The following is a 27,276-nucleotide window of genomic DNA, read 5'->3' as shown; positions in this document are numbered from 1 at the left end:
CACCACAAACTTAATCTGGGATCAGATAATCCATCTAGACTTTTTCTGCTTCTTACACCATAACTGGTAATCGGATTTTGCACTGAGAATTTAGCTGGCAGTTTTGCTAATGATACACAAAGCAGAACAGAGTTCAGATCACTCTCCCAGAACTGTGCTGGCTCCTGAGGGCTCACAAGAGTAAACATCTGTTGGTGTCACTACAAGTGTGGCAGCCTTAAGGAGGCTGTAATCCCTAAGCCTTTTAGCACCCACCAACCCTTAACCAGGGCGCGGGGCTACTCAGGGAGATGAGGGCTTTAAAAAGCCCATTTCTAAGTGACCAGAGGAGCTAGTGACCAGGAGCGGCTAACTGGGGAGTTTTGCGAGGGAGTTTTTTACAGGGGGAATGTGAGCAGGCGCTAGAACTCAACTTTCTTTAAACTTAAAAGCCAAAAACACCCCCTTGATATAAACAAAACAACAACAAAGGAACCAACTGCAGGACTAAAAAGAGAATGCAGGCAGAAGTTCAGCAACAGAGTGGGGGCTACCCAGTTTATTGCACCCAATGCAGCATGTATGATTATCTGACCTATGAGCGGGTAGCATATGTGTGCATTTGGTGCAAGGAGCTCATGGCCCTCAGAGATCATGTACGGGCTTTGAGACTAGAGTGGCTGAACTGGAGGAGCTGAGGGAGACAGAGAAGTACATAGATGAGACTTTCCGGGACACAGTAGAACGGTCCCACCCCAGTCTGACAGCCTCTGTGCTGTTGAGGAGGATGAAAGTCCCAGCAAAGGAGAGCATCTAACTAGAGCAGAGGGAAACAATCCCATAGTTGGGACCCTCCTTCCAGATGATGTTGGGGTATCCTCTGGCACTGAGGATCTCTCTCCAGGGGAGGGAACTCCAGCTATTAGAAAGAGACAGGTATTAGTAATAGGCGATTTGATCATTAGAAAAATAGATAGCTGGGTTTGCGATGACCGGGAGAACCACATGGTGACTTGCCTGCCTGGTGCAAAGGTTGCGGATCTCTCAAGATATTTAGATAGACTTATGTGTAGTGCTGGGGAGCAGCTGGTGGTCATGGTACATGTAGGTACCAATGACTTAGATAAGGATAGGAGAGAGGTCCTGGAGGCCAAATTTCAACTGCTAGGTAAGAGACTGAAGTCCAGGACCTCCATGGTAGCATTCTCTGAGATACTCCCAGTTCCAAACGCAGGGCCAGTTAGTCAGGCAGAACTGCAGAGTCTCAATGTGCGGATGAGACAACGGTGTAGGGAGGAAGAATTTAGATTTATTAGGAACTGAGGAAACTTTTGGGAAAGGGGGAGCTCCACCTAAATCAAAATGGAACCCGACTGCTGGCACTTAACATTAAAAAGGTTGTAGAGCAGTTTTAAACTAAGGGCTGGGGGAAAGCCGACAGGGACGGAGTAAAACATGGTTCGGACATCCCTTAGGGGAGGATCTATTAATAGAGAATCTCTATGTCCTAGTAATGATGAGAGGACAGAAAATGATAAAATACAAGCAGGGTCTGAGCAGAAACAGTCAAATAAAAAAGAGTCTTATTCAATTACATTGTGTAATGGCAGACAGCTAAAAGGAGACAAGTTTTTAAAGTGCTTATATACCAATGCTAGAAGCCTTAATAATAAAATGGGTAAACTAGAGTGCTTCATATTAAATAAGGATATTGATATAATAGGCATCACAGAAACTTGGTGGAATGAGGCTAATTAATGGGATACAGTAATACCAGGGTACAAAATATATCAGAAAGACAGAACAGGTCGTGCTGGTGGGGGAGTGGCATCATATGTGAAAGAAGGCATAGAATCAAATGTAGTAAAAATCGTAAATGAATCAAACTGTACCACAGAATCTCTATGGATAAAAATTCCATGCTCTAATAATAAGAATATAGCAGTAGGGATATATTACCAACCACCTGACTAAGATGGTGATAGTGACTGTGAAATGCTCAGGGAGATTAGAGAGGTTATTCAAATAAAAAACTCAATAATAATAATGGGGGATTTCAATTATCCCCAAATTTACTGGGTATGTCACTTCAGGAAGGAATGCAGAGATAAAATTTCTTGACAGCTTAAATCACTGCTTCCGGGAGCAGCTGGTCCTGGAACCCACCAGAGGAGAGGCAATTCTTGATTTGGTCCTACGTGGAGCACGGGACCTGGCCCAAGAGGTAATAGTGACCATAATATAATTAAATTTAATATCCCTGTGGCAGGAAAAACACCACAGCGACCCAGCACTGTAGCATTTAATTTCAGAAAGAGGAACGGCACAAAAATGAAGCAGTTACTTAAACAGAAATTAAAGGGTACAGTGCCAGAAGTGAAATCTCTGCAAGCTGCGTGGAAACTTTTTAAAGACACCATAATAGAGGCTCCACTTAAATGTATATCCCAAATTTTAAAACGCAGTAAGAGAACCAAAAAAGAGCCACTGTGGCTAAACAACAAATTAAAAGAAGCAGTGAGAGGCAAAAAGGCATCTTTTCAAAAGTGGAAGTTAAATACTAGTGAAGAAAATAGAAAGGAGCATAAACACTGGCAAAGGAAGTGTAAAAACACAATTAGGAAGGCCAAAAAAAGAATTTGAGGAACAGTTAGCCAAAGATTAAAAAAGTAATAGCAATTATTTTTTAAGTACATCAGAAGCAGGAAGCCTGCTAAACAACCAGTGGGGCCACTGGACGATCAAGGTGCTAAAGGAGCATTCAAGGATAATAAGGCCATTGCGGAGAAACTACATTAATTCTTTGCATCGGTCTTCATGGCTGAGGATGTGAAGGAGATTCCCAAACCTGAGCCGTTCTTTTTAGGTGACAGATCTGTGGAACTGGTTGAGGTATCATTAGAGGTGGTTTTGGAACAAACTGATAAATTAAACAGCAATAAGTCCCCAGGACCAGATGGTATTCACCCAAGAGTTCTGAAGGAACTCAAATGTGAAATTGTAGAACTACTACTGTAGTCTGTAACCTATCATTTTAACCAGCTTCTGTACCAGATGACTGGAGGCTAGCTAATGTGATGCCAATTTTCAAAAAGGGTTCCAGCGGTGATCCTGGGAATTACAGGCTTGTAAGTCTGACTTCAGTACTGGGCAAATTGGTTGAAACTAATAAAGAACAGAATTGTCAGACATATAGATGAACATAATTTATTGAGGAAGAGATAACATGGTTTTAGTAAGGGGAAATCATGCCTCACCAATCTACTAGAATTCTTTGAGGGAGTCAACAAGCATGTGGACCAAGGGGATCCAGCGGATATAGTGTACTTAGATTTTCAGAACGCCTTTGACAAGGTCCCTCACCAAAGGCTCTTACACAAAGTAAACTGCCACGGGATAAGAGGGAAGGTGCTCTCATGGATTGGCAACTGGTTAAAAGATAGGAAACAAAGTGTAGGAATAAATGGTCAGTTTTCAGAATGGAGAGAGGTAAATAGTGGTGTCCTCCAAGGGTCTGTATTGGGACCAGTCTTATTCAACATATTCATAACTGATCTGGAAAAGGGGGTAAACAGTGAAGTGGCAAAATTTGCAGATGAAACAAAACTACTCAAGATAGTTAAGTCCCAAGCAGACTGCGAAAGGATCTCACAAAACTGGGTGACTGGGCAACAAAACGGCAGATGAAATTTAATGTTGATAAATGCAAAGTAAAGCACATTGGAAAAGATAATCCCTACTTTACATATAAAATGATGTTACCACTCAAGAAAAAGATCTTGGCCTCATTGTGGATAGTTGTCTGAAAACATCCACTCAATGCACAGCGGCAGTCAAAAATGGTAACAGAATGCTGAGAATAACTAAGAAAGGGATAGATAATAGGACAGAAAAATATCATATTGCTTCTATATAAATCTATGGCATGCCCACATCTTGAATACTGTGTGCAGATGTGGTCACCCCATCTCAAAAAAGATATATTGGAATTGGAAAAGATTCAGAAAAGGGAAACAAAAATGTTCAGGGGTATGGAATGGCTTCCGTCTGAGGAGAGATTAATAAGACTGGCATATTTCAGCTTCGAAAAGAGATGGCTAAGGGGAGATATGATTGAGGTCTATAAAATCATGACTGGTATAGAGAAAGTAGATAAGGAAGTGTTGTTTACTACTTCTCAAAACACAAGAACTGGGGGTTACCAAATGAAATTAATAGGCAGCAGGTTTAAAACAAATAAAAGGAAGTATTTCTTCAAACAACGCACAGTCAACCTGTGGAACTTCTTGCCAGAGGATGTTGTGAAGGCCAAGACCATAAAAGGGTTCAAAAAGAACTAGATAAATACATGGAGGATAGGTCCATCAAAGGCTATTAGCCAGGATGGGCAGGAATGGTGTCCCTAGCCCAGAGGTGGGCAAACTACAGCCCGTGGGCCACATCCAGCCTGCGGGACCCTCCTGCCTGGCCCCTGAGCTCCTGACCCAGGAGGCTAGCCCCCTCCCCCAAAGCCTGAGCTCACTGCATGGCCAGTGCAATGCTTTGGGTGGCGTGGCTGCAAGTTCTTGCTGGGCAGTGCTGCTGCAGAACCGCGGCCTGACCCAGTGCTCTGTGCTGTGCTGTGCAGTGGCATGGCTGGCTCCAGCCGGGCAGCACAGCTGCCTGTCCTGGTGCTCTGCGTGGTGCGGCTATAGCACCGCCCACCACCGGTGCACCAGGCAGCGTGGTAAGGGGGCAGGGAGCGGGGGGTTGGATAGAGGGCAGGGGAGTTCGGGGTGGTGGTCAGGGGCAGGGGTGTGGATAGGGGTCAGGGCAGTCAGAAGGTGGGGAACAAGGGGATTGAATGGGGGCATGGGTCCTGCGGGGGCAGTCAGGAAGGAGGGGGGAGCTGGATGGGGCGATGGGGGGCAGTCAGGGGCAGGGGTTCCAGGGGCAGTCAGGGGACAGGGAGTGGGGGGTAGATGAGGCAGGAGTCCCAGGAGGGTCATCAGGGGACAGGGGGGTTGAATGGGGCAGGAGTCCTGGGGGGGCCATCAGGGGGTGAGAAACAGGGGGGGTCGGATGGGGGTGGGGACTGGGTCACGCTTGGCTGTTTGGGGAGGCAAAGCCTCCCCTAACCAGCCCTCCATACAGTTTCAGAATCCTGATGTGGCCCTCAGGCCAAAAATTTTTCCCATCCCTGCCCTAGCCTCTGTTTGCCAGAAGCTGGGAATGAGCGACAGGGGATGCATCACTTGATGATTACCTGTTCTGTTCATTCTCTCTTGGACACCTGGCACTGGCTACTGTCAGAAGACAAGATACTGGGCTAGACGGACCTTTGGTCTGACCCAGTAGGGCCATTTAAATGTTGTTATCATTAACTCCAAATATGACTAATGTATAGCACTTTATATATATTAATTAGTCTATTAAATATTCTTCTCACCCTCACAATAGAGGTGTTATCCCCAATAAGAGATGGAGACACCAAGGCACAGACAGATAAAGTGACTTGCCCAAGGATACCACAGGAAATCTGTTGCAAAGCCAGGAATAGAACACAGGTGCTTTAACTCTGGGGAAAAAGGCTACTTACCATTACACGTAGCTCTACCTCTGCACAATCACACTCACGGGATTAAAGGCAACTGCACTGCAATGATGCAGAACCTAATGCCCCGTTGGGGCTTGCACAAGCATCACTTTGAGGCACCGAATGTTCAGAGGTTATATAGAGGTTGGTGTTAGCCCTAAGCACCTCAGGTCCTCTCTCCTCAGCTCTAGTCCAAGAACATGTAGAGAACTCCAAGGAGGAGAGTGTGAACATGAGGAATCATCCCTTGAAGAACTACATTTATTGGCAAACAACCTCTCCTTCTGCAGGGACCTCTGCTGTGTGGAGCTCCCACTCCACAATGGTAATGGGAAAGAGCCACTCCTGCCTCCAGTGGGCCCTGATTAATTAGAGGGCAAGTTGGAAAAGGAGCTCACCCCAGCACCCCCACAGAAAAATTAACCCAGACTTACTGTGCCAGCCCACATCCTATTGGAGGATGGGAATGGTGCTCTCGAGCAGGAGCTTAGCCCTGCCCATGTGGGGACAGGCTATCTAGTTCATGGTGGGCCAACTGACTGGCACAGGGGCAGTGCTGGAAGAAGGTTGTACAAGTTTAAGCAAGGAGCATATATTGCTGGTGCTGGAGGGAGCGGGGCCAAATGAAGCCTGAACCCCGAGCTAGGAGATGGCCCAGGGAGCAGGAGAAGTTTTCAGCCTGGCTGTGGTTGTATGAGCAGCTCAGACCTGTGAAGAAAATCCTGTTAGCACAGCAGTCACAGAAACAGGCAGCTGGAGACACAGCAAGGACAAGCATTTACCACCCTGAGCTTACACTGCACCCAAGCATCAGCTACTGCAAACGGCTGGGTGTGGGGGAGAGTTGGGTGGTTAACTTAAGAATACTCAGTTATGTAAGCACTGGGGATTCTGCAATGCATTACTGTTAGAGTTAAGTGTTTCTTCTCCAAGGGCCACTTAATGGCCCCTTTTACTAGTTGTGGTTATGTGTCCACATAAAGTCATTGCTATTGTGCCTGAGAACAGGGTAAATCCTTGCCTCCTCAAGGACATGGCTCAAGCCGAGCCGGTACTCAGTGGCACAGCACATTGGTGCAGGCTGCAGCCTATAGATACAGGCACTTGCTAGGTAAGACACAGGTATAAGTTAAGGCAGTAACGCATAGAGCCTACAAGCTTCAAGGCCTTTAGTACAACAGCTTAGCTCGGGGGTTTCAAACACACAGCCGCACTCCCCCCCCCATTACTTCCTGTAGCTGTCAAACTCTCCGCCCCTCCGCCCCCCCCCCCCGAGTTATTTTATATGGAGGGAAAGCTCCCTGCGCGCTGCTCCCCGGTCTCTTCCCCGGCCCTGCCTGCTACCCCCACGTGCCTCCCCCGAGTGTCCTCCGGCCTCACTTGCTGGCCCCTCATCACCCCGGAGCCTGCAGCTCATGCTAACTCTGCTGCTGGCTTCTGGCATCACCTGCTGCCGCAGGGTCCTAGTGCCACCCTCCACTAGGGCCAGGGCAGGCTGCCCTTCCCCTGCCCTTGTGCCCTAGTCCTGAGCCTCTCCAATGCCCCGAGCCTCTTCAATGCCTCAAACCCCTCATCCCCAGCCCCACAGCCCTCACCCCTGCACCCCCTCCTATCCCCAAACTCCATCCCAGAGCCTGCACCCCCACCCCCTGCCCCAGCCCAGAGCCTGCACCCAGCACCCAAACCCCATCCCAGAGTCTGCACCCCAGACACTTCCCCCCATCCAAAATCCCTCCCAGAGCCTTAGGCAGGTGGGGGAGGAGTTTGGGGGAGGGCAGGTTCTGGGCACCACCAAAATTTCTACAGACCTGCCACCCTCGGAAGAGGCAGAGCAGGAGTGGAGTGGTGGTGCAGTCCAGTGCAGTGAGGGGGCTTTACTGAGTATATATATTTTATTAAAACCGCTTGAAAATGACTGTCGAAAAAAAGAGCACTCATGGAAGAAAAGAGAGTTTTTCAAGACAAATGGGAGAATTAATATTTTTTCAGAGGTAAAAGATAAAATTCAATGCCTTATTTGTCATCAAATGATTGCTGTTCCCAAGGAGTGTAACGTGCATCGGCACTATGACACAATACACCATGAAAAATATGATGCATTCACTGGAAAAATCCGAGAGGAAAAAGTTCAGCAACTTAAAGCAGCATTTGCCAAGCAAAGAAATTTCTTTTTGGGGATTAACAAGTCTAGCAAAGATTCAGTAAGAGCAAGTTTTGTCATAAGCGAAATGATAACTAAATCATTGAGACCTTTTACAGAAGGCTTATTCATAAAAGAATGTCTTATGAAGGCCAGCGAAATTTTATGTCCTGATAGGAAGAAAGTTTTTGAAGATATAAGCTTGTCTGCAAATACTGTTGCCTGAGGATAATAGATTTAGCTGATAATGTGCAAAAACAATTGATTCAAATGGCAAAAGACTTTGAAGTATTTTCAGTTGCTCTTGATGAGAGTACAGATGTATCAGATACTGCACAGTGTGCAGTGTTCATTAGAAGTGTGAATTGCAATTTGAATATAACTGAAGAATTGCTAGACTTAATGCCACTGAAGGGTACCACGACGGGACATGACATATTTCAACGACTGTAAGAGTGCATTCAAAAAGCTGTGCTGCCATGGAAAAAACTCGTATCTTTGGTTACGGACAGTGTGCTATCAATGTGCTCTGAAAACGTTGGTGTGGTTGGATTATTGAAGACCAAACTGAACAGCCTCAATATACCAGGAATTAGTTTCACCAGTATACATTGTATTTTGCACCAAGAAGTCCTGTGTAGTAAAAGTCTACAAATGAAGGAAGTTATGGATGTAGTTGTTAAAACAATGTTAATTTTATACGTGCACGAGGGCTGAATTAGACAGTTCATTTCTTTTCTAGCAACTATGGACAGCGAACATGGGGAACTTCTGTGTCACACTCAAGTTAGATGGCTGAGTCGTGGAAATGTTTTGAAGCGTGTTTTTTGCACTAAAGAGGAGGTTAATTCCTTCATGAAAATGAAAAACAAGGAGGTTCCACAGCTTGCTGATTCCACTTTTATTTGCAACCTTGCTTTTCTAACATATGTAACTGATCACCTGAATGCACTGAACTTGAAACTTCAGGGTAGAAAACAGGTGATAACACAGATGTATGACAGTGTTAAGTCATTCAAAGTCAAGCTCACTTTGTGGGGGAAACAGCTGACTGCTGGCAATTTGGTTCACTTCTCGACTGAATTCGTTAGGAAAAGTTGAACCCAAATCTTTGAAAGAATATGCAGAGATCATTTCTAATTTACATAAACTGTTTGATTTGCAGTTTAAAGATTTCAAGGCACTTGAACCACATCTTCAACTTTTTTCCAAACCATTCGCTGTTGAAATTGACTATGTTGCAGAGGAAATGCAGATAGAGTTAGTGGAGCTTCAGTGTGACACCATTTTGAAGCACAAGTATACAGACGTTGGAATTCCAGTATTCTATGGGTTTCTTTCAGAAGAAAGATTTCCCATTTTATTCTCTGCTTCCGCAAGGATAATGGCAATGTTTGGAAGTACATATATATGTGAACAGTTTTTCTCTTCCGTGAAGATTAACAAATCTGTGTTAAGGTCAAGGCTCACTGATGAACATTTGAAAGCAACACTGAGATTGGTTTCGTCTCAGGATATCAAACCTAATACTGAGGCTCTGGTTGATGCAGAACGCTGCCAGCTAAGTGGCCAAAAATGAAATGATTGTCAAAATTAGCACTGACTTTTCATATTACAGTTAAAGTTAATAAAAAAGTTAATAAATTTACTTTTAATAGCATACTATATTTTAATACTATACTACTTGTGATGGTGCTGCCCATTGGAACCAGCTGAGGTCACTCAATTAGGGCGAACTGCAAACAAAATGGGGCAGACAAACCCCAAATGCTGGTGGATATTTCAATACTTAGATTTACCAACCAGCCCAAAACAGCTTCTATAGTACCTCACTGGTTACTTAGAAGTCCAAACCACACAGTTCCCTTAAAGTACCCAGCCTCAGGCCTCCGCCCAGACACACGTCAGATATGATGATGATTACTGAGAATCTTATCTCATCATATAAAAGAAAAGGTTCTTCCAATCCCAAAGGATCAGCCACATACCCAGGTCCAATTATAATTTAGATCTTACCCAAAATACAGACTATAGTCAATTCTTATTAACTAAGCTAAAATTTATTAAACAAGAAAAGAGAGAAAGTGTTGGTTAAAAGATCAATATACATACAGACTTGAATTCAGTTCTTGAGGTTCAGATACATAGCAGAGATGACCTTGTAGTTGCCAAAAGTCCTTTTAAAAATAGTCCATAGGTTATAGTCTAATGTCCATATTCAGGGTGGCTCCAGTCAGTGACTGGGGATCTCAATCCTTGTGGCTTAAGGTTTCCCCCTCTTGAAACCCAAAGTAGATCTGAGATGCAGAAGGATGAGTCCCAAGGTTCTTATACATTTCCAGCAGCCTTTCTGCCTGACAAAACAATAGGCTTAATTCTCCTTCCAAACATCCTGGCAATTAGCACGTGGTAATTTATCCATTAAACAGTTCAGATACAGGTTACCACAACCTTCAAAGAGACACAGACAATAATACTATTTCACTCAAGTATCTTCCTAAATGTTGTCATTCCTTTTTTGATGTTTGAATTAAAGCCATAGCAATAAACAACCCTTGTTTGCTTACATCACAAGACCTGAGCAAACACCTACCCTTCTACCTCTAACAATGCAGACTTGCATTTCAAAGCTCTATTCATTTACATATCTTCCTAACCAGTTTCTAAAGTTCGGCCCTGGCTAGTCTGTGAGTTAATTAACTCTTTCTGGCCCTGTCATCCTTCAATGAGATATTAGATCAGACTCATAATGTCACACTACTATATTACTCTTCTTTTTTTTTCTGCCTACCTCCAGGCGCTTCCCACCACCAAGCCGCCAAACAGCTGTTGGTGGCACTTAGCACTTTCCCTGCTCCTCTGCCCTCCCTCCTGGAGAAGAGATTGGGCAGGGGCGGGGTCTCATGGAAGGGATGGAGTGGGAGCAGGGCCAGGAGTAGCAAGGGCAGGTGTCAGTGATGTGGCCCTCGGGGCCAATGCACTAGTCCTCATGTGGCCCTCATGGTCATTTGAGTTTGAGACCCCTGGCTTAGCTAAACTAATCAAGGCATAATGCCCAAAAACCATAAGCAGCTAACCAGGATAATCCTAGATCGTAAGACAGCACAAGATGAAATGCTGTAATAAACAAGCATGACTGAAGTGCAGACAGATAACCACAAGATGCCAGTTAATATCAGATTCAGATATGCTAAGTTTGGAGCAGCAGCAGATGTCAGACCACAAGAATGCCATGGTAACTAACTGACATACATGCTAATAAGCTTGAGGTAAAAGGACTAGTAACCTACGGGAGAAGGGCACCCCAACATTAGTAGGATAAGGAAATACAAATAAGAAAAAGGGGCTGAAACCTCTACTGAATATGCATAGTGGGAGTCAGTGTAACACAATATAAAAGCTGTATCCCTGCCTGCATGCCCAGGGAGATGGCAGAATGACAACGCCAGGTGGTGGTGGTGATGATGGTAGGGGTGATGACAGGCTTTTTCTGCAAGAGATGGTGAGAGTATACGGATGCTCAGACATGAGATATTCTGACCATCTTATATTATTTATCTACTTTCTGGGCTGGAGTGTTTGTTATTTTGCCAGCTGCACTAAAAAAAGGTTACAGGGACAGAACGTCATTCCTAAAGATAACTATCTCCTTCGTGCACACCGGGAGCCTCGTAATAGCTGTAATATTTCTGGCACTGGTCACGAACATAACCCTGCCAAACCAAAGTATGTAAATTAACACATGATCAGGCAATACTGCTTCATGCTATCGTCTTGCTCTCCAAAATCTAGACCCCCATTAAAAAAGTATAAGGGACAGTTTGCAAGCAGTTTTTCAACCAATTTAAATCGGTAGGAAAACTGATTTCATTCAAATCAATCACTGCACCACTTGAAACCTTGGAAGTGTGGAAACTTCAGAAGACTGCTGAGATTGTCCAACGCTATTGGCTAAGGAATATTCATATAACATTTATAAATACTAAAGTGTATGCATCTTTGGAGCTAGAATACAGTGTTCAGCTCTGATGGGGAAGCTTCCTCCAGGAACTAAAATTGGGGGGGAGGGGAGAAAAGGAAGGCAGAAGACTGGTATTTATTGCAGATCCCAGGACAATTCCAAAGATGTACCATCCTCCTTGGGGGGAACTGAACATACTGGTTCGGACTGGGTTCAGAATGCCAAGGAGGCAAAGAAAGGGCATACAGGAACAGCCTGAACTGCCTCAGAGTCCCTCATTCTGATCCAAAAAGTGACATGAGATTATAACCAAGAGGGCAAAACCCCACTAGAAGGATTGGAAGGACTGGAACTGCCCAGGTCTCCATGTGGAAGATGGGTCACACCTGATGCACTTAGCATGTGTGAAGACTTATTGTTTTAGGATACGTTTTCTCTGTATTGCTTCTTTCCTAAATAAATGTACTGTGGTGTGTGAAATCTGGCTGGTCAGTGGTAAAGAGGACCAGTGCGTCATTCAGTGCATGGGACGAATGCTGCTGAACTAATGAGCAGCTATTCAATACTTTGTTTTAAAGTATGGTCAGTCACTGCTCTGAAGACAGAACTAGTCATTTCCTCACGGGTTTTCTATGGTGATCACTACAGTATCCAAGTGTTTCACAAACATTAATACAGCCCTATGAGAGGAGGGAGTATTATCCATTATAAGGAAATTCATGAATTAATTAATGTAAAAAGTATCCACTAACTCAGAGGTGGGCAAACTATGGCCAGCAGGCCACATCTGTCCCACGGGAACCTCCTGCCCAGCCCCTGAGCTCCTCGCCCGGGAGGCTAACCCCTGGCCCCTTCTCTGCTGTTCCCCCTCCCCAGAAGCCTCAGCTCACTGTGCCGCCAGCGCAATGCTCTAGGCGGTGGGGCTGCAAGCTCCTGGGGCAGCGCAGCTGCAGAGCCCGGCCTGATCTGTTGCTCTGTGCTGCGCAGTGGCGTGGCTGGCTCCAGCCAGGTGGCATAGCTGTAGCGCCACCAGCCACCAGTGCTCCAGGCAGCACAGTAAGGGGGTGGGGCGGATAGAGGGCAGCAGAGTTTGGGGGGCGAGGGTGCGGCTAGGGGGGTCAGGGCAGTCAGAGGGTGGGGAACAGGGGGGTTGAATGGGGGTAGGGATCCTGGGGGGCAGTCAGGAAGGAGGGGGGTTGGATGGGGCGGAGGCGTAGTCAGGGGCAGGGGTTCTGGGGGTCGTCGGGGGATAGGGAGAAGGGGTGGCTGGATGAGGCAGGAGTCCTGTGGGCAGGGCAGTCAGGAATGAGAAGAGGGGTTGGATGGGGCGGTGGGGGGCAGTCAGGGGCAGGGGTTCTGGGGGCGGTCAGGGGATAGGGAATGGGGGGGGTGGATGGGGCAGGGGTACCGGGGGGGCATCAGGAAACGGGGGGGTTGGATGGGGCAGGAGTCCCGGGGAGGCCATCAGGGGGCAAGAAACGGGACGGGGGTGGATGGGGGCAGGGGCCGGGCCACACCTGGCTGTTTGGGGAGGCACAGCCTCCCTTAACCAGCCCTCCATACAATTTCGGAAACCTGATGCGGCCCTCAGGCCAAAAAGTTTGCACACTCGCCCCCCCACACTAACTTCAAGTGCCCTATTTGAGACACCTAGGACCGGTTTTTCAGCGAACTTGGCACATACAGCACTTCCTATGTTCAAAGCTCCTACTGAACTCAGTTGCAGATGTTCTAAGAGCTCACACTTTCAAATCAGACCCTGAACTTGTGGGTGCCTCACTTTTCACTTTCTGGCTGCCCAAATTAGTGACTACTTGGGAAAAGTTTGGTTTAAGTGACCTGACTGATATTACACAGGAACTCTGGGGCAGAGGCAGGAATAGGATCCAATTCTCCAGGGCAGCATTCAACTGCCTTAACCCTGAGATCATCCTTTCTCTTTCTGCAACCCGCTGTCTCATTCACTACACGTGTTCCAACTCCTACAACAAATGCGGGAGCGCTCATACAGACAGCAGCTTTCTTAACTACACAGCCCTGATTCACGCAAAAGGCAGATCAGTCCTATGCACTGAATGAGGCATGGTCCTGTGATGAAAAAATAGTATGTGATCATATGGTTATAGATTGTGCCATATTGGATACACACAAGGGGACTAAATTAAGGTTGCATGACAATTCCTACCTTGAGTGCTTGCCTTTGCAACCTTATTAATGTGCTTTTACCATAGGTTTGTCTAATTTCTTTGGTTTTTAAAAGAGCAAACTGAAAAAACAAAATTCCATTATGTGGCATCATACTGACACCCACGTGGCTCATCAGCAGTTGAGTTAATTTTGATGAAATAAGTGGGCCTAGATCACCACACAAATCTCTGCCACTTGAACTAACGGAGTAAGTGATTGCAGTAGTACATTCATTGACCCTGTGTGGCAAAAAAATGGCCACTGGAAAGGGAGCTTTTACAGAGGAGCTACAAGCACCATTCTTAAGGGCTTGAAGAACTTTTGTCACAAGTCTGGGGAAGAGTAGGTTTAAGTCCCATGTTGGCTCTTGGTCTCTGACCAGTGGATACAAATTGGGCACTCCCTTTAGGAACTTGGAGACCACTAAGTGACAAGAATGGAGAGTCCCTCAACCAGACAGTGAAAAGCATAAACTGCAGACAAGTGCACTCTAATGGATGCTAAAAAAGACCTTGGTTCTAGAGATGCAGTAAATTAGCGCGAGTGCTGCATAATTGCTGTTAACTGCCCATACGCCAATCCTTTTTCCACTTCAGTGTAATGCTTGAGAATGGCATGTTTCCTGGAGAGTCTACATTTCAGTAGAGCAGAACAATGCATCTGAGAGCACAGGCAGCCAGATGAAGAGACTGAGGGTCGGGTTCTAATGTCCTGTGACCAGAGCTTTTGTGACACTGGGAGGTACAGAGGAAGATTACAGGTCCACTCTGAGTACCAGAAATTTCTGGCCCATGCTGGGGCTATCAGGATCACCCGGGCCCTGTTTGGTCCCAATTTCCTGAGTAGTTGAGGGACCAATGGAATCAGTAGGAATGTGTACTGGAGCTGTGTGTTCGACTCTCACACAAAGGTGTCTGTCAAGGACCTTTTGCTATCCCTCATCAAGAGCAATGCAGGGGACACAGAGTTGGTCCTGGTGGCAAAGAATAAAGGGGAAGACCCCAGTTGCTGAATAGGAGTTTGACCACACAGGCTGTTTGAGAGGCCATTCATGCTGTTCCTAAGTCCACCAGGAAATCCTATCTGCCAGATCATCCTCCCTTGCTAGATGCAACAATACCAGATATATGCTGTGCTATATCAGGGGTGGGCAACCTATGGCATATGTGCCGCAGGCGGCATGCGAGCTAATTTTCAGTGGCACTCACACTGCCCGGGTTCTGGTCACTGGTCCGGGCGCTCTGCATTTTAATTTAATTTTAAATGAAGCTGCTTAAACATTTTAAAAACCTTATTTACTTTACATGCAACAATAGTTTAGCTATATATTATAGACTTATAGAAACAGATCTTCTAAAAACGTTAAAATGTATTACTGGCACACAAAACCTTAAATTACAGTGAATAAATGAAGACTCAGCACACCACTTCTGAAAGGTTGCCTACCCCTGTGCTAGATTCACAACTCCATGAATTTGCTACTTCCTTGTACACAGTCTGGGAACAAGTGCTTTCTTGCTTATGAGAATATATAACAGTGGTATTGTCCATAAGCATCTGTTCTACTTTTCCTATAAGTTCGGGGAGCATGGATTTCTGGGCCCATGGGATGGCTCATAGTTCTAGTAGATTGGTTCCCCATTGATTCCAAAGTCACTGGCAGTGCACGCCATAGTCCATCTTGGATGCATCTGGACTGCTTTTGCTGAGGGAGCTGGAGGAATGCAGGGGACTCATCTTAAATTGTATTCTGTGGGGTTCACCAACTGATCTGCTTTGAGATCTTTGGAGATATGAAGATCATCAGGTCAAGATTGTCCACACTGAATCTGTAGTTCTGGGACTGACAACTCAGGCTTGAGACAGGCTTGGGAAGAGTGAAGACTAGGCAGCTGTATCTGTCTGGAAGGTATGTCTCTGCACCAAAGAGGGACTGGGCACCTGCATCCATCTTGGGAAAGGCCCTAGGGCAGGAAGTGCTCCATTTAAAGCCCTAAAAGGGCTCTGATGTAGTTGGCACCAAGGTAAAACTAAAAATGGACAAAATTACTTTAACTTACAAAAGCTCTAAAACTTCCTAGGTTATCTAGACTCAGGATATGTCTACACTGCAATCAGAGGTGTGACTGCAGCCCAGGTTGGCATACCAATAGTAGCTTTAATCTAGCTAGCACAGCTAAAAATACTAGTGTAGCTGCAGCAACACAGGCTTCATGTACTTGAACTGCTAGCCCATGCTGAAATCTGTGCCACGCCTTCGCTGCTATTTTTACTTGTGCTAGCTAAATTAAAGCTCATGTACGTATGCCAACACATGCCACAATCACATCTCCGACTGCAGACTTCAGACACACCCTTAGTAAGAATCCTAAAACAAGTGAGTGAGTCCAAATTGGCAGTTTTCCAGATGGTTCCAGATCCCTGAGGCGCAGACACCATGGATCCATAAGTGGGAATATGTAGCGACTCCCTGAAGTAAATTTTCCATTTCAGAACTAGATCCCGTTCCAGCACAGTCCAGAATTGCAGTGTTCAGAGGATGACATGACAAGATAAGAATTCTGGTACCAGGTCTTACAGTGTAATGATTACTGCTGATTGCCCCACTTACTCACTAGTCAAGTAGGATTGCCAACATTCTACTTGCACAAAACTAAACACCTTTGCCCCACTCCCTGCCCCACACCTCCTCCACCATTCTCTGAGGCCCCACCCCCCCACTCACTCCATCCCCCGCTCCCTCTGTCACTCGCTCTCCCCACCCTCACTCACTCACTCATTTTCACTAGGCTGGCTCAGGAGGCTGGGTTGCGGAAGAGGGTGAGGGCTCTGGGTGGTGGTGCAGGCTCCAGGGTGGAGCCAAAAATTAGGAGTTCAGGGTGTAGGAGGGGGCTCCGGGCTGGGGCAGAGGGTTGGGGTGTCAGGGGGAGTGAGGGCTCTGGCTGGGGGTGTGGGCTCTGAGGTGGGGCCAGGGATGATGGGTTTAAGGTGCAGGAGGGGGCTGGAGTTGAGCAGTTTGGAGTGCAGGAAGGGGCTCCTGACTGGTGCAGGTGGTTGGGGTAGGGAGGCAGTGAGAACTCTAGCTGGGGGTGCAGGCTCTGGGGTGGGGCAAAGGATAAGGAGTTCGGGGTACAGGAGGGGGCTCCGGGTTCGGGCTGAGAGGTCTGGCGTGCAGGGGGTCGGAGTGCAGAGAGAGTGAGGGCTCCAGCTGGGGATGTGGGCTCTGAGGTGGGGCAGGGGATGAAGAGTTTGGTGTGCAGGAGGGTGCTCTGTGCTGGGACCAAGGGGTTCAGAGGGCAGGAGGGGGATCAGGGCTGGGGTAGGGGGTTGGGAGCCCCAGCTGGGGGTGCAGTCTCGGGGATGGGAATGAGGGATTTGGGGTGCAAGAAGGTGCTGGGGCTGAGGGGTTCGGAGCATGGGAGGGGGGTTGGGGCAGCGGGCTGGGGCGCGGGGGGGGGGCAGGCTCCAGGTGGCGCTTGCCTCAGGCGGCTCCCAGAAGCAGCGGCATGTCCCCCCTCTGGCTCCTACGCAGAGGTACAGCCAGATGACTCTGCGCACTGCCTGGTCTGCAGGTGCCATCCCCGCAGCTCCCACTGGCAACCAATGGGAGCTGTGGAGGTGGCGCTTGGGACGGGGGCAGCACGCAGAGTCCTTTGGCTGCTCCTACGCATAGGAGCCAGAGGGGAGACATGCCGCTGCTTTCGTAAGCTGCAAGGAGCCACAGCAGGCAGGAGCCTTCCTTAGCCCCGCTGCACTGCTGATTGGACTTTTAATGGCCCAGTCAGCAGTGCTGATCGGAACTGCCAGGGTCCCTTTTCAACCGGGCATTACGGTCAAAAACCAGACACTTGGCAACCCTACAGTCAAGACCTCAACATTGCTCCCCACTTCCTTTTCAGAACCTGGTCCCAATTTTAAACTACTGGGGGGACAAAAGGAGGAGTCATTCTCTAAGTCTTATAAGACAAAAAAGGGCCAACTTTTGACACCCACAAATCAAAGAACGATTGAGAGAGAGATCCCAAATCTGTAGGAGAGTCACTTCAATGGCAGGGCTATGGTGTCTGCTGTTGTACGATTGCACTGATCAGTGCTCAGCATAGCCCACGTGGCTCTGGGTCAAGGCCTGGAGACAGAATCCAACAGTAATGTTTGTTAGCCATTTGGGAATCCCTATGAACGTAAGATGGTATAGAAAATAAGATGGTGATCATAAGGAAGTTGAGATATTTTAAGTTGCTTCATGTCTTTGTAGTTTCCCAGTGTATTAGTTTTATTATTGTTTAATCAGAATTTACATCTTTCTGTGTCTCATTCTTCCCATCTCTTTGCCCCCTCCTGTATAGTTATTAACTTAAAACATTTAATGTATTGAAATATGACTCATAAGCAAAATTACAAACTAACTCAAAGGGGCATAGAGCTCACTAAATAAATGACATAAGCAAATAGTATAAATTACAGACATTCAACATCAGTCATGTCCTTAAATTACCTAAAATTGAAACCATTTTTCTAAGAAATAGGCGTTCTTATACAACACAGCTTTTGGGGGCAGGTGAGGGAGGGCTGACCAAAGCTTAACAGAAACATCTGCAGGTTAAATTAAGGGGAAAAAATGACTTTATGAAGGCTTTGAAGGGTAACACAGCATTGTTACTGCAGCATTTTCCAAACTTCTGAAAGCTGAAAAATGAAATCCATCACTATGCCCTTCAACTTGCCATGTGTTGTTACAAGCCTACCCAAAATGAGCAAATTGTGTAGATCTTCAAAGCATTGCCAACTATCATGATTTTTATCATAAGTCTCATAACATTTGGCATTTTGTTTAAAGCCCAGCTCCTGCGGCCATGTTATGCAATAATCTCACTTTTACTCCTCTCCAATCCCCATGTAGTTTCTTGTCCTCATGGTTGCTGGAAAAGCAGCTTGAAAGTGTGAACCCTAAAGGCTCAAACACTAGCAGGAAAATAAGAAAGCACCTGATATTTACTGTTTTTTAAATTTCATGTATTTTAAACCTATCATGATTATTCTGAGGCCCAACTCATGATTTTTGAATGCTTGGGATTGGCAATACTATCTTCATACTATGATAATACTTCTTTTCTTCCAAGCTTTGATGAGCAATGAAACAGTAACACTGATATTCAAAGTATCATCACTGGCACATGAGTTAGCATTTTCTGAAATGAATGGGCAGTTCACATCTCAGAACTATGGTTTCAGGCTCTCTGCAAACTCAGTCTGCTATCTAGTCCAACCCCCTGCTTAAAGCAGGACCAATCCCCAGACAGATTTTTGCCCTAGATCCCTAAATGGCCCCCTCAAGGACTGAACTCACAACCCTGGATTTAGCAAGCCAATGCCCAAACGACTAAGCTATCCCCTCCCCCCCTGAAATAAATAATAATTGGAGATATACCTATTTCCTAGAACTGGAAGGAACCTTGAAAGTTCATTGAGTCCAGCCCCCTGCCTTCACCAGCAGGACCAAGTACTGATTTTTGCCCCAGATTTCTAAGTGGCCCCCTCAAAGATTGAACTCATAACCCTGGGTTTAGCAGGCCAATGCTCAAACCACTGAGCTATCCCTCCCCTACATCCCTCATGCTTTCTCCCATGCTTCTGCTCATGGTTGGGAGGAGCTCCCCATAAATGTCCATAAAGCCATCTCACTATCCTCCTTCAAATCCCTCCCTAAATCTACTTTGCTGTGATATCTACAAACATCTTGACAACAGTTAAGCCACTGGTATCCTGAGACCACTGCCCATCATGCTGACCAATGTTGTCTCACTGTAATCACTCCATCTGTCTGTCTGTTGTGCCTTGTACAGCATCTAGCACAATGGGGTCCCGGGCCGTGACTAAGGTGACTAGGCACTATGGTAATACAAATGACAATATAAAGGTCTACACATTATATTTTTGTACAGTGCCTGGCAAAATGGGCCCTAGCCTCTAAGCACTTCTGTAATACTAATTAGATTAATAAGATCTGTATCCAAAATCAAAGGTCATACTCACTACACCAGATGCAGAAGGAAAAACCTCTCTTCACCTGAGCGCCTACTTGTGACTCGAGAAGCAGCCCAGGGTCTAGATAATTCTGATTTACAAACACAGGCTGCTCACCATCAGTTAGCGAGTCTGATTTAACTAGTCAGTTCTTCCAAATTCCTCTAGCACCTTTCATCCCAAGATCCTAATGCTCTGCAGTACTGAAATTCAGCCACCTCAGAGGTGGAAAATACCAGCCAACAATTGCCTGCTGCAGTAGATAGGTGGAATTTTGACTAAGGACACCCTCTAAGCTGGGGGAACAGCTCCACAGAAGAGTTTTCTTCCTCAAAAGTTTATGACAAAGTTTACAATTAGAAAGTAAACAGAAAATTTCTGCAGGAGCCCTGGGTGTGGGTCCTGACCTCCCCAATGATATTTCCTCTTCATATGCCCTCCCCAAGCCACACTCATACCGCCTATGCAAGGGAAGGGGGAAGCTGATCTTATGTTAACACTTGTTCACAAGAGCCAAGTAGTACCCTTTCCCACCATCGTCATATTTCTGCTCTTACAGAAAGGGATCTTTTCACCATCTTATTCAAAATACTACTGAAATGAATTGCACCTCATTGGACAACTACTTCAAAAGGATTAAGGGGTTGTGTCAGCCCAACTAGAAAGTGAACTTGTAGTTCAGGCAGCCTGATAATTTAGGCAAATCATACCTGACAAAAACTTTCTGCCAGTCTCTCTGGCTTTAACCTAACTCCAAGTGGAGAAGCAATCAATAGTGAAGATATATTTCCTTAGATCTCTACCAAAGCATTTTCACATACACACAGGGCAAGTTTTCACATTTCCTGCTACTGCTGTTCAAAGCCTGTTTAGTTCAAACAGCTGCTGAATTGCAAGTATTTTTCGCCATCTGCTGGTCAAAATGTACAACTATATGAGTCAGTTTCAGAGAATCAGTTGCCGTCCCACAGGTCTGTTCTGAATTTGCAAGAGGATAAAATACAGCTCAGAGCTCATCAATGAAGACTGAGCACACTTTAGCAAATAACAGAGCAAGTATGGCAGCCAAAACCAAGAATGCAGAGCTTAGAGGACTGTCAAGGGAATAAGGAACCTTTCCTCTCGAGTTCACTAGTTCAAATCTGGCACAGGGCTGGGTGTGACCAGTCAGCAACCTCTGACACCTCTTTGGTAGCCTATCTGAACAGAAATAATAGCTCCAGTTCTTTCCCTAGTAGGAAGCTTCATTATCAAAACATGCACCAAAATTATGATTAATAATAGTTTCACATTATGAATTCTTAAGGGGAAAGCACAGATAACTAAGACTTATGAGAACATCGGGGAGGAACATAGCCATACCAGACTAGACGAATGGCATGTGTAGTATTCTGTCTCAGACCACAGTCAGAAACAGATGCTTCAAAGGAAGGTGAAATAAACCTGTAGTAGGCAATTATGGAATAACCTACCCATGAGCGAAGCTTCTTCCTTCCCCTATCAGTCAGTGGTGGGTCATGGCTTGAAGGAGATTTCAGAGGGGTAGCTGTGTTAGTCTGCGTCAGCAAAAACAACGAGGAGTCCTTATGGCACCTTACAGACTAACAAATTTATTTGGGCATAAGCTTTCGTGGACTATAACCCACTTCATTAGATGCATGGAGTGAAAAAAAGTAGGCAGGTATACAGCACATGAAAAGATGGGAGTTGCCTTACCGAGCGTGGGGTCAGTGCTAAGGAGGCCAATTCAATTAAGGTGGATTCCCAACAGTTGACAAGAAGGGGTGAATATCAATAGAGGGAACACTACTTTTTATAGTGCCTTGTTAGTACTACAAAAAGTAATTTTCCCTCTATTGATATTTTTTTCACTTCATGCATCTCATGAAGTGGGTTACAGCCCACAAAAGCTTATGCCCAAATAACTTTGTTAGTCTCTGAGGCGTGGTCTACACTGGGGGTGGGTGTCGATGTAGATACGCAACTTCAGCTACAAGAATAGCATAGCTGAAGTCAATGTATCTTATTTCGACTTACCTCCCGTCCTCACAATGGGAGATCGACGGCCGCGACTCCCCCGTCGACTCCGCTTCCGCCTCTCACCCTGGTGGAGTTCCGGAGTAGACGGGGGCACATGCGGGGATCAATTTATTGCGTTTATTGCGTCTAGACGAGAAGCAATAAATCGATCCCCGATAGATCGATCGCTACCCGCCTATCCGGCGGGTAGTGTGGATGTACCCTAAGGTGCCGCAAGGACTCCTTGTTGTTTTTCAAGCCGGTTTGTAATCCTAACCTAATCATGGATATTTTCATTATTCATACAAACATCTCTTATTTCCTGGATCCTATTAAATTCTTTGGCTCTAATTTATGGAGCAATGAGTTACACATGGTATGATAAATAAACGGGGCGGGGGGCAGGCTCCATTTTATGGACACCCAGCCAGCCAATTAGCTATAAAATCCCTCTTGGTCTGTTCTCTGCTTGCTTTAACTGTAAAGGGTTAACAAATCCACAGGTAAAAGAAAAGGGGAGCACACCTGACCAAAGAGAGCCAATGAGAAGGCTGGAATTTTTAAATTTGGGAAAGAAACTTCCCCTTTGTTTGTTGTTCTCTGGGCTGGAGGGACAGGGCAACAATGCTGTAAGCAGCTTTAAGCCAGGTATGATCATAAATCATCAGATCATACTTAGAACTACTTATCTGAACTCCAGATGTGTAAGTAGATCAGAATGTTTAGCTAGACGTGATCAGGTTTATTTCTGTTTATTTTTTAAGGTTTGTGGATCTCCTCTGTGCTAACCTCAGATGCTTTTGTCTGCTGGTAACCTTTAAGCTGAACCCCCAAGAAAACTATTTTGGGTGCTTAAGTTTTGTAATTGTTTCTTTTAAGATCTAGCCTAAGGTCCAGATGTATGGTTTTCCTTTTTGTTTTTAACAACATTTACTTTTTTAAGATGAGGATTTGATTTTTTGGTGTCCTACGAGGTTTGTGTATGTTGTTTGATTAGCTGATAGTCACAGCTAATTTCCTTTGTTTCCTTTCTCAGCTCTTCCCTGGAGTGGGGGGTGAAAGGGCTTGAGGGTACCCCACAGGGAGGAATTACCAAGTGCTCCTTCCTGGGTACAAAGGGGATTTTTAGCATTTGGGTGGTAGGAGCCAAGCCAAGGTCAGAAAGAAGCTGTAATCTTGAGAGTTTAATACAAGCCTGAAGTGGCAAGTATTAATTTTTAACATCCTTGTGGGTCTCCACTTCTGCACTCAGAGTGACAGAGTGGGATTCAGCCTTAACACATGGTCATTATGCAGTGGGTAGAACAGCACTTTTTTTTTCTCTTTTAAGTGTCACTCAATCAATTCTGTGGAATGTCCTCTTGGTCTTGTATTATGAGAAGGGACAAACAAAAGCACTCAATTCACCTTGTCTAGAGCATTTGTTATCACAAGCAGATCTGGCAGCCCCACCAAATCTGATTCCCTCTACATACCCTTTCCTCCCTCTTATGTACTAGTTCCTAGCCTGGAACAGCCTTTCTAAACCTGTTTGCCATGCAGCCACCCTCTCCTCAAAACCCACCTCTTCACATAATTCTGCAATTTCTTTTTTTTAATAGATCTTAGGAAACTCAGAGTGTCCCAGATCCTCTCCTGCTTCTTTGTCAGTATGTAGTAGTCTTGATAGTATTTTGGAGAGTATTTATATTTTTTCATGTCAGTAAAGCTCTTAGCGCTCCCCCACCCCCTTCTGTGTCCTCTGTTTCAGATGTCTTCTTCACTCACTTTACTTACCTCAGAATATGGCTTTTTCCCTGTGTACCTTGAAAGAAAAAAAAAATCCATCTCAAGCCCTGCTCAATCATAACTAGTCACGTACCTTTAGGAGGGGCCGGTTGGATACTAACAACTGGATGCTGCTTTGTCAGTGGCAAAAGCGCTGGAAGAGCCTGAATAATGATGGCTTTAGCTGGAATGCCAAGGCTGGCCTGAGCTTCAGGTACTGCAGGCAGCAAGAGAGGCTTGGGCTGAATTGAAGGTTTGGATGTTGTCTGACTAGATCTTTTTGGTGTCCCCACAGAGCTGTTTGCTGGGGAAAGAAAAAATCTGAGTTGAACCACGAAATCTAAAAATAAAAATTCTATACAACACTGTGTAAAGGTTACTGAAGTCTTTCTTTGTCCATCTATTTATTAAAAGATGTGTCTTATACACAAATGGATTTATCTAATCAGAAATAAAAGGGCTGTCTGCTAGAACTGGACTGCTGACACCTTTCAGTCAACATTTTCTTGTGCAAAGCATGTGATAATTGGGCCTGCAAATTTACCCTAATTGTGAGCTCAACTATAAAGAGTATGTGAAAGTTCATAAAACGAACTCAAGGACTGTGTTACTATCATGCTCGGTACACAACAAGTGTGGGACTGAAAATTAAAAAAAAACAAAATTGGTGTGTTGGATAACAGGCCTAATTATTTTGTCCACCAATGAGAGGACGGACTGTTCCACTGACAATTCCCTTTTGGGGTCCCTAAAAAGAGAGACTTTTGGGGAGAAAAACTGGCTACTTGCGCAAGCTGCATCATCATGGCTGTCGGCCTCACCATCTCCTGGGACTCCAGGACTTAATCCTAATCCTGAGAGATGTCCTGACCAGACCAAGACCAGAGAGAGGGACCCAAATGACACCACCTCCTCTATAAGCTCCAGCTGAATCCCAGCCACTACCTAAGATGAAACCGGATCGGATTGTAACAGCTCTAGACAATCACAACTGACGTCTCTTTTCCCCAAAAGGACAGTTCCTACTTTGATCCCATCTAAGAGACTGTCCAACAAGATTGTTTTTCCTTCTAAAGCTCTCTCCAGCTAAAGGGAAAAAGAGCAAGAGATATTAAAACAAAAGCCTTACTTAATACTTTACATCTCAAATGCTTTAACTGTTTTTTCTTCTTTTCTTTATCTTCAATAAAAGGTCAAAAAGACTTTAAATGGTATGTTTGCCACAGTACTAAGCATGCTGAGCTCTCTGTGTACATAGCCACACTAGGCCAGAAAAATATTCCATCTAGTTTAACAGCCTGTCTTCTGACAATGGACAGTGCTAGATGCTTCAGAGGGAGCAAACAGAACACAACAATTTATTAAGTGATCCATCCCCTGCCGTCCAGTTCCAGCATCTGGCAGTCGAAGATTTAGAGACACCCAGAGCATGTCCCTGATCATCTTGGGTAACAGCCATTGATGGATCTATCCTCCATGAACTTCTCTCAATCTTTTTTGAACCCACACTTTTGACCTTCACAACATCCTCTGGCAACTAGTTCCACAGGTTGACTGTGCTTGTTTGAAGAAGTAATTCACTATGTTTTAAACCTACTGCCTATTAATTTCATCAGGTGTCCCCTGGTTCTTGTGTTATGTGATGGGAAAAATAGCACTTCCTTATTCACTTTCACCACACCGTTCATGATTTTATAGACCTCTGTCATATCCCCCTCAGACACCTCTTTTCTAAGCTGAACAGCCCCACTCTTTTTAGTCTCTCCTCAGATGGACATTGTTCCATAGACCTATTCATTGTTGCTGCCCTCCTCAATACTTTTTCAAATTCTAAAATATCCTTTTTGAGATGGGGTGACCAGAACTGCACACAGTATTCAAGGTGTGGATGTACCAGGTATTTATATAGTGTATTATGATATTTTCTGTCTTACTATCTATCCCTTTCCTAATGGTTCCTAACACAGTTAGCTTTTTTTTTTTTATAGTTGTTGCACACTGAGCAGATGTTTTCAGAAAACTATCCAGAATTACTCTGAACCCTGAACCTTGTTTAACACTGTTTAATATTGGACAGTGACTTGGTTATGTTAACACCTTCACCTCATATATTCCATTTAAATTAATACAACAAGCTGTGCGGTCAAAGTAAGCAGATCACTCTTACCAGACTGGTGTGCAGCATTGGAAGTGAGCTTTTTTTCTTTCTGACTTCCAGATCTCTTGCTGTACAGAGAGAGAGGAGACATCTGGGAGCTGGTGCTGAAGTCCAAGTCTTCCTGTTGACAAAGAATATATAAAACAAATGACAATCCTTCTCAGAACAGAAGAACGTGCTTACAAAAGCATTCAAATGCTGTTCGGATTCTGCTTTCAGATCTGTGCTATTGACCACAAATCTAATATTCCACTCTTCCTCTATTAATTATTTGTACTCCAGTAGTGCGCAAAGGCCCCAATCAAGATCTAGCCCCATTATGTTGGGGTTCTATATATACATGAGATATACCTGAGGGTTCTGAAGGCTAAGACAGATGATGGATGAGAGAGTGGCAAAGAGACTTGCCCAAGTCACCGAGCATCTCAGTGACCAGGAACAGAATCCAGGTCTCCTGAGTCCAAGTCCAAGGCCACTGGACCATACGTAGGTAGTACTCCCAAGTACAGATTTCCCTGTGGGTCCCTGTGACTTCAGTGGGAGCAGGCCCTATACAGCACTCCAAAGTACAGAGCTCCCATGTAGAGCGAACAGAACAGAGGAGTCAGAATGATAGAATCTAGAGATCAAAAGATCAGTGAGTCCATCTCCTTGTTAACACAGGATTTAGTCTCCCTATAGAAGACGAATAATATTCAACTGATAATTGAAACAAAGAGTCATTCAAGCTGGGCCTGAACTAAGTTGATCTGAAAAGCTGTTTCTCATTACTGAAGAAACCAAATCACAATGAATAGCTGCTTTAAAAAAGACAAAGCAAAACAAAAAATTATTCTCTTAACATCCTCTGGGGCTGAGTACAACCTCTCAAATGAGGCACACACTGGCACAGCATGCAGCCAGCATGCCTCATTGGTATGGCTAAGATTTAGTCATGGGTATTTTTAGTAAAAGTCATGGATAGGTCACAAACATTAAACAAAAATTTGCAGCTCCTGATCTGTCCATGACTTCTACTATAAATCTTAGGTGTTCTGAGGGCTCCAGAGGCATCGCTGCTCTGGAGGAGGGCCTCTGGGGTGATGCTACTACATCTGCGGGGAGGAAGGAGGTGTCCCTGGATCACAGCTACTGCAGCTCAGGGAGCAAAGCAGGTGGTCAGCCCGGGGCTGCCCCAGAAGCAGATGGTGTGGCTGGCACAGGGGGGCGGCCTTGGGGTCAGCCACACCAGCCACTGCAGAAGTCACAGAGGTCACAGAATCTGTGACTTCCATAACAGATTCGCAGCCTTATTCATTGGCAGCAAAGCAAATAATTCACATTGATGCTCTTCAGACGCCATAGGCGCCCAAACACTTCAAATGCAAGAAACACACAAATGCAAGAAGCATGAGAAACAAGAAAGGAGAACTGGAAGTCCTGGCACAGGCAAGCAACTATGATGTGACTGGAATAACAAAGTCTTG

At 45.3% G+C, this 27,276-nt stretch overlaps 1 protein-coding gene across 6 annotated transcripts in view; it reads right to left on the bottom strand.

Moving 5' to 3' along the window:
* Positions 1–27,276, bottom strand: part of ATF6 (activating transcription factor 6) — a 343,590-nt gene that overhangs the window by 296,055 nt on the left and 20,259 nt on the right. For all 6 annotated transcript variants that reach the window (XM_050963199.1, XM_050963200.1, XM_050963202.1 and 3 more), the window contains 2 exons: positions 25,820–25,931; positions 23,747–23,956 (listed from right to left, as the gene is read on the bottom strand). In XM_050963199.1, the coding sequence (XP_050819156.1) occupies positions 23,747–23,956; positions 25,820–25,931 (322 nt within the window). The remainder of the gene's footprint in view (positions 1–23,746; positions 23,957–25,819; positions 25,932–27,276) is intronic.

This window comes from Gopherus flavomarginatus, chromosome 7, assembly GCF_025201925.1.
Source record: "Gopherus flavomarginatus isolate rGopFla2 chromosome 7, rGopFla2.mat.asm, whole genome shotgun sequence".
In the NCBI taxonomy this organism is placed as follows: Eukaryota; Metazoa; Chordata; order Testudines; family Testudinidae; genus Gopherus; species Gopherus flavomarginatus.
The sequence above is the reverse complement of the archived record's forward strand: the minus strand, read 5'-3'. Positions and strand labels throughout refer to the sequence as shown.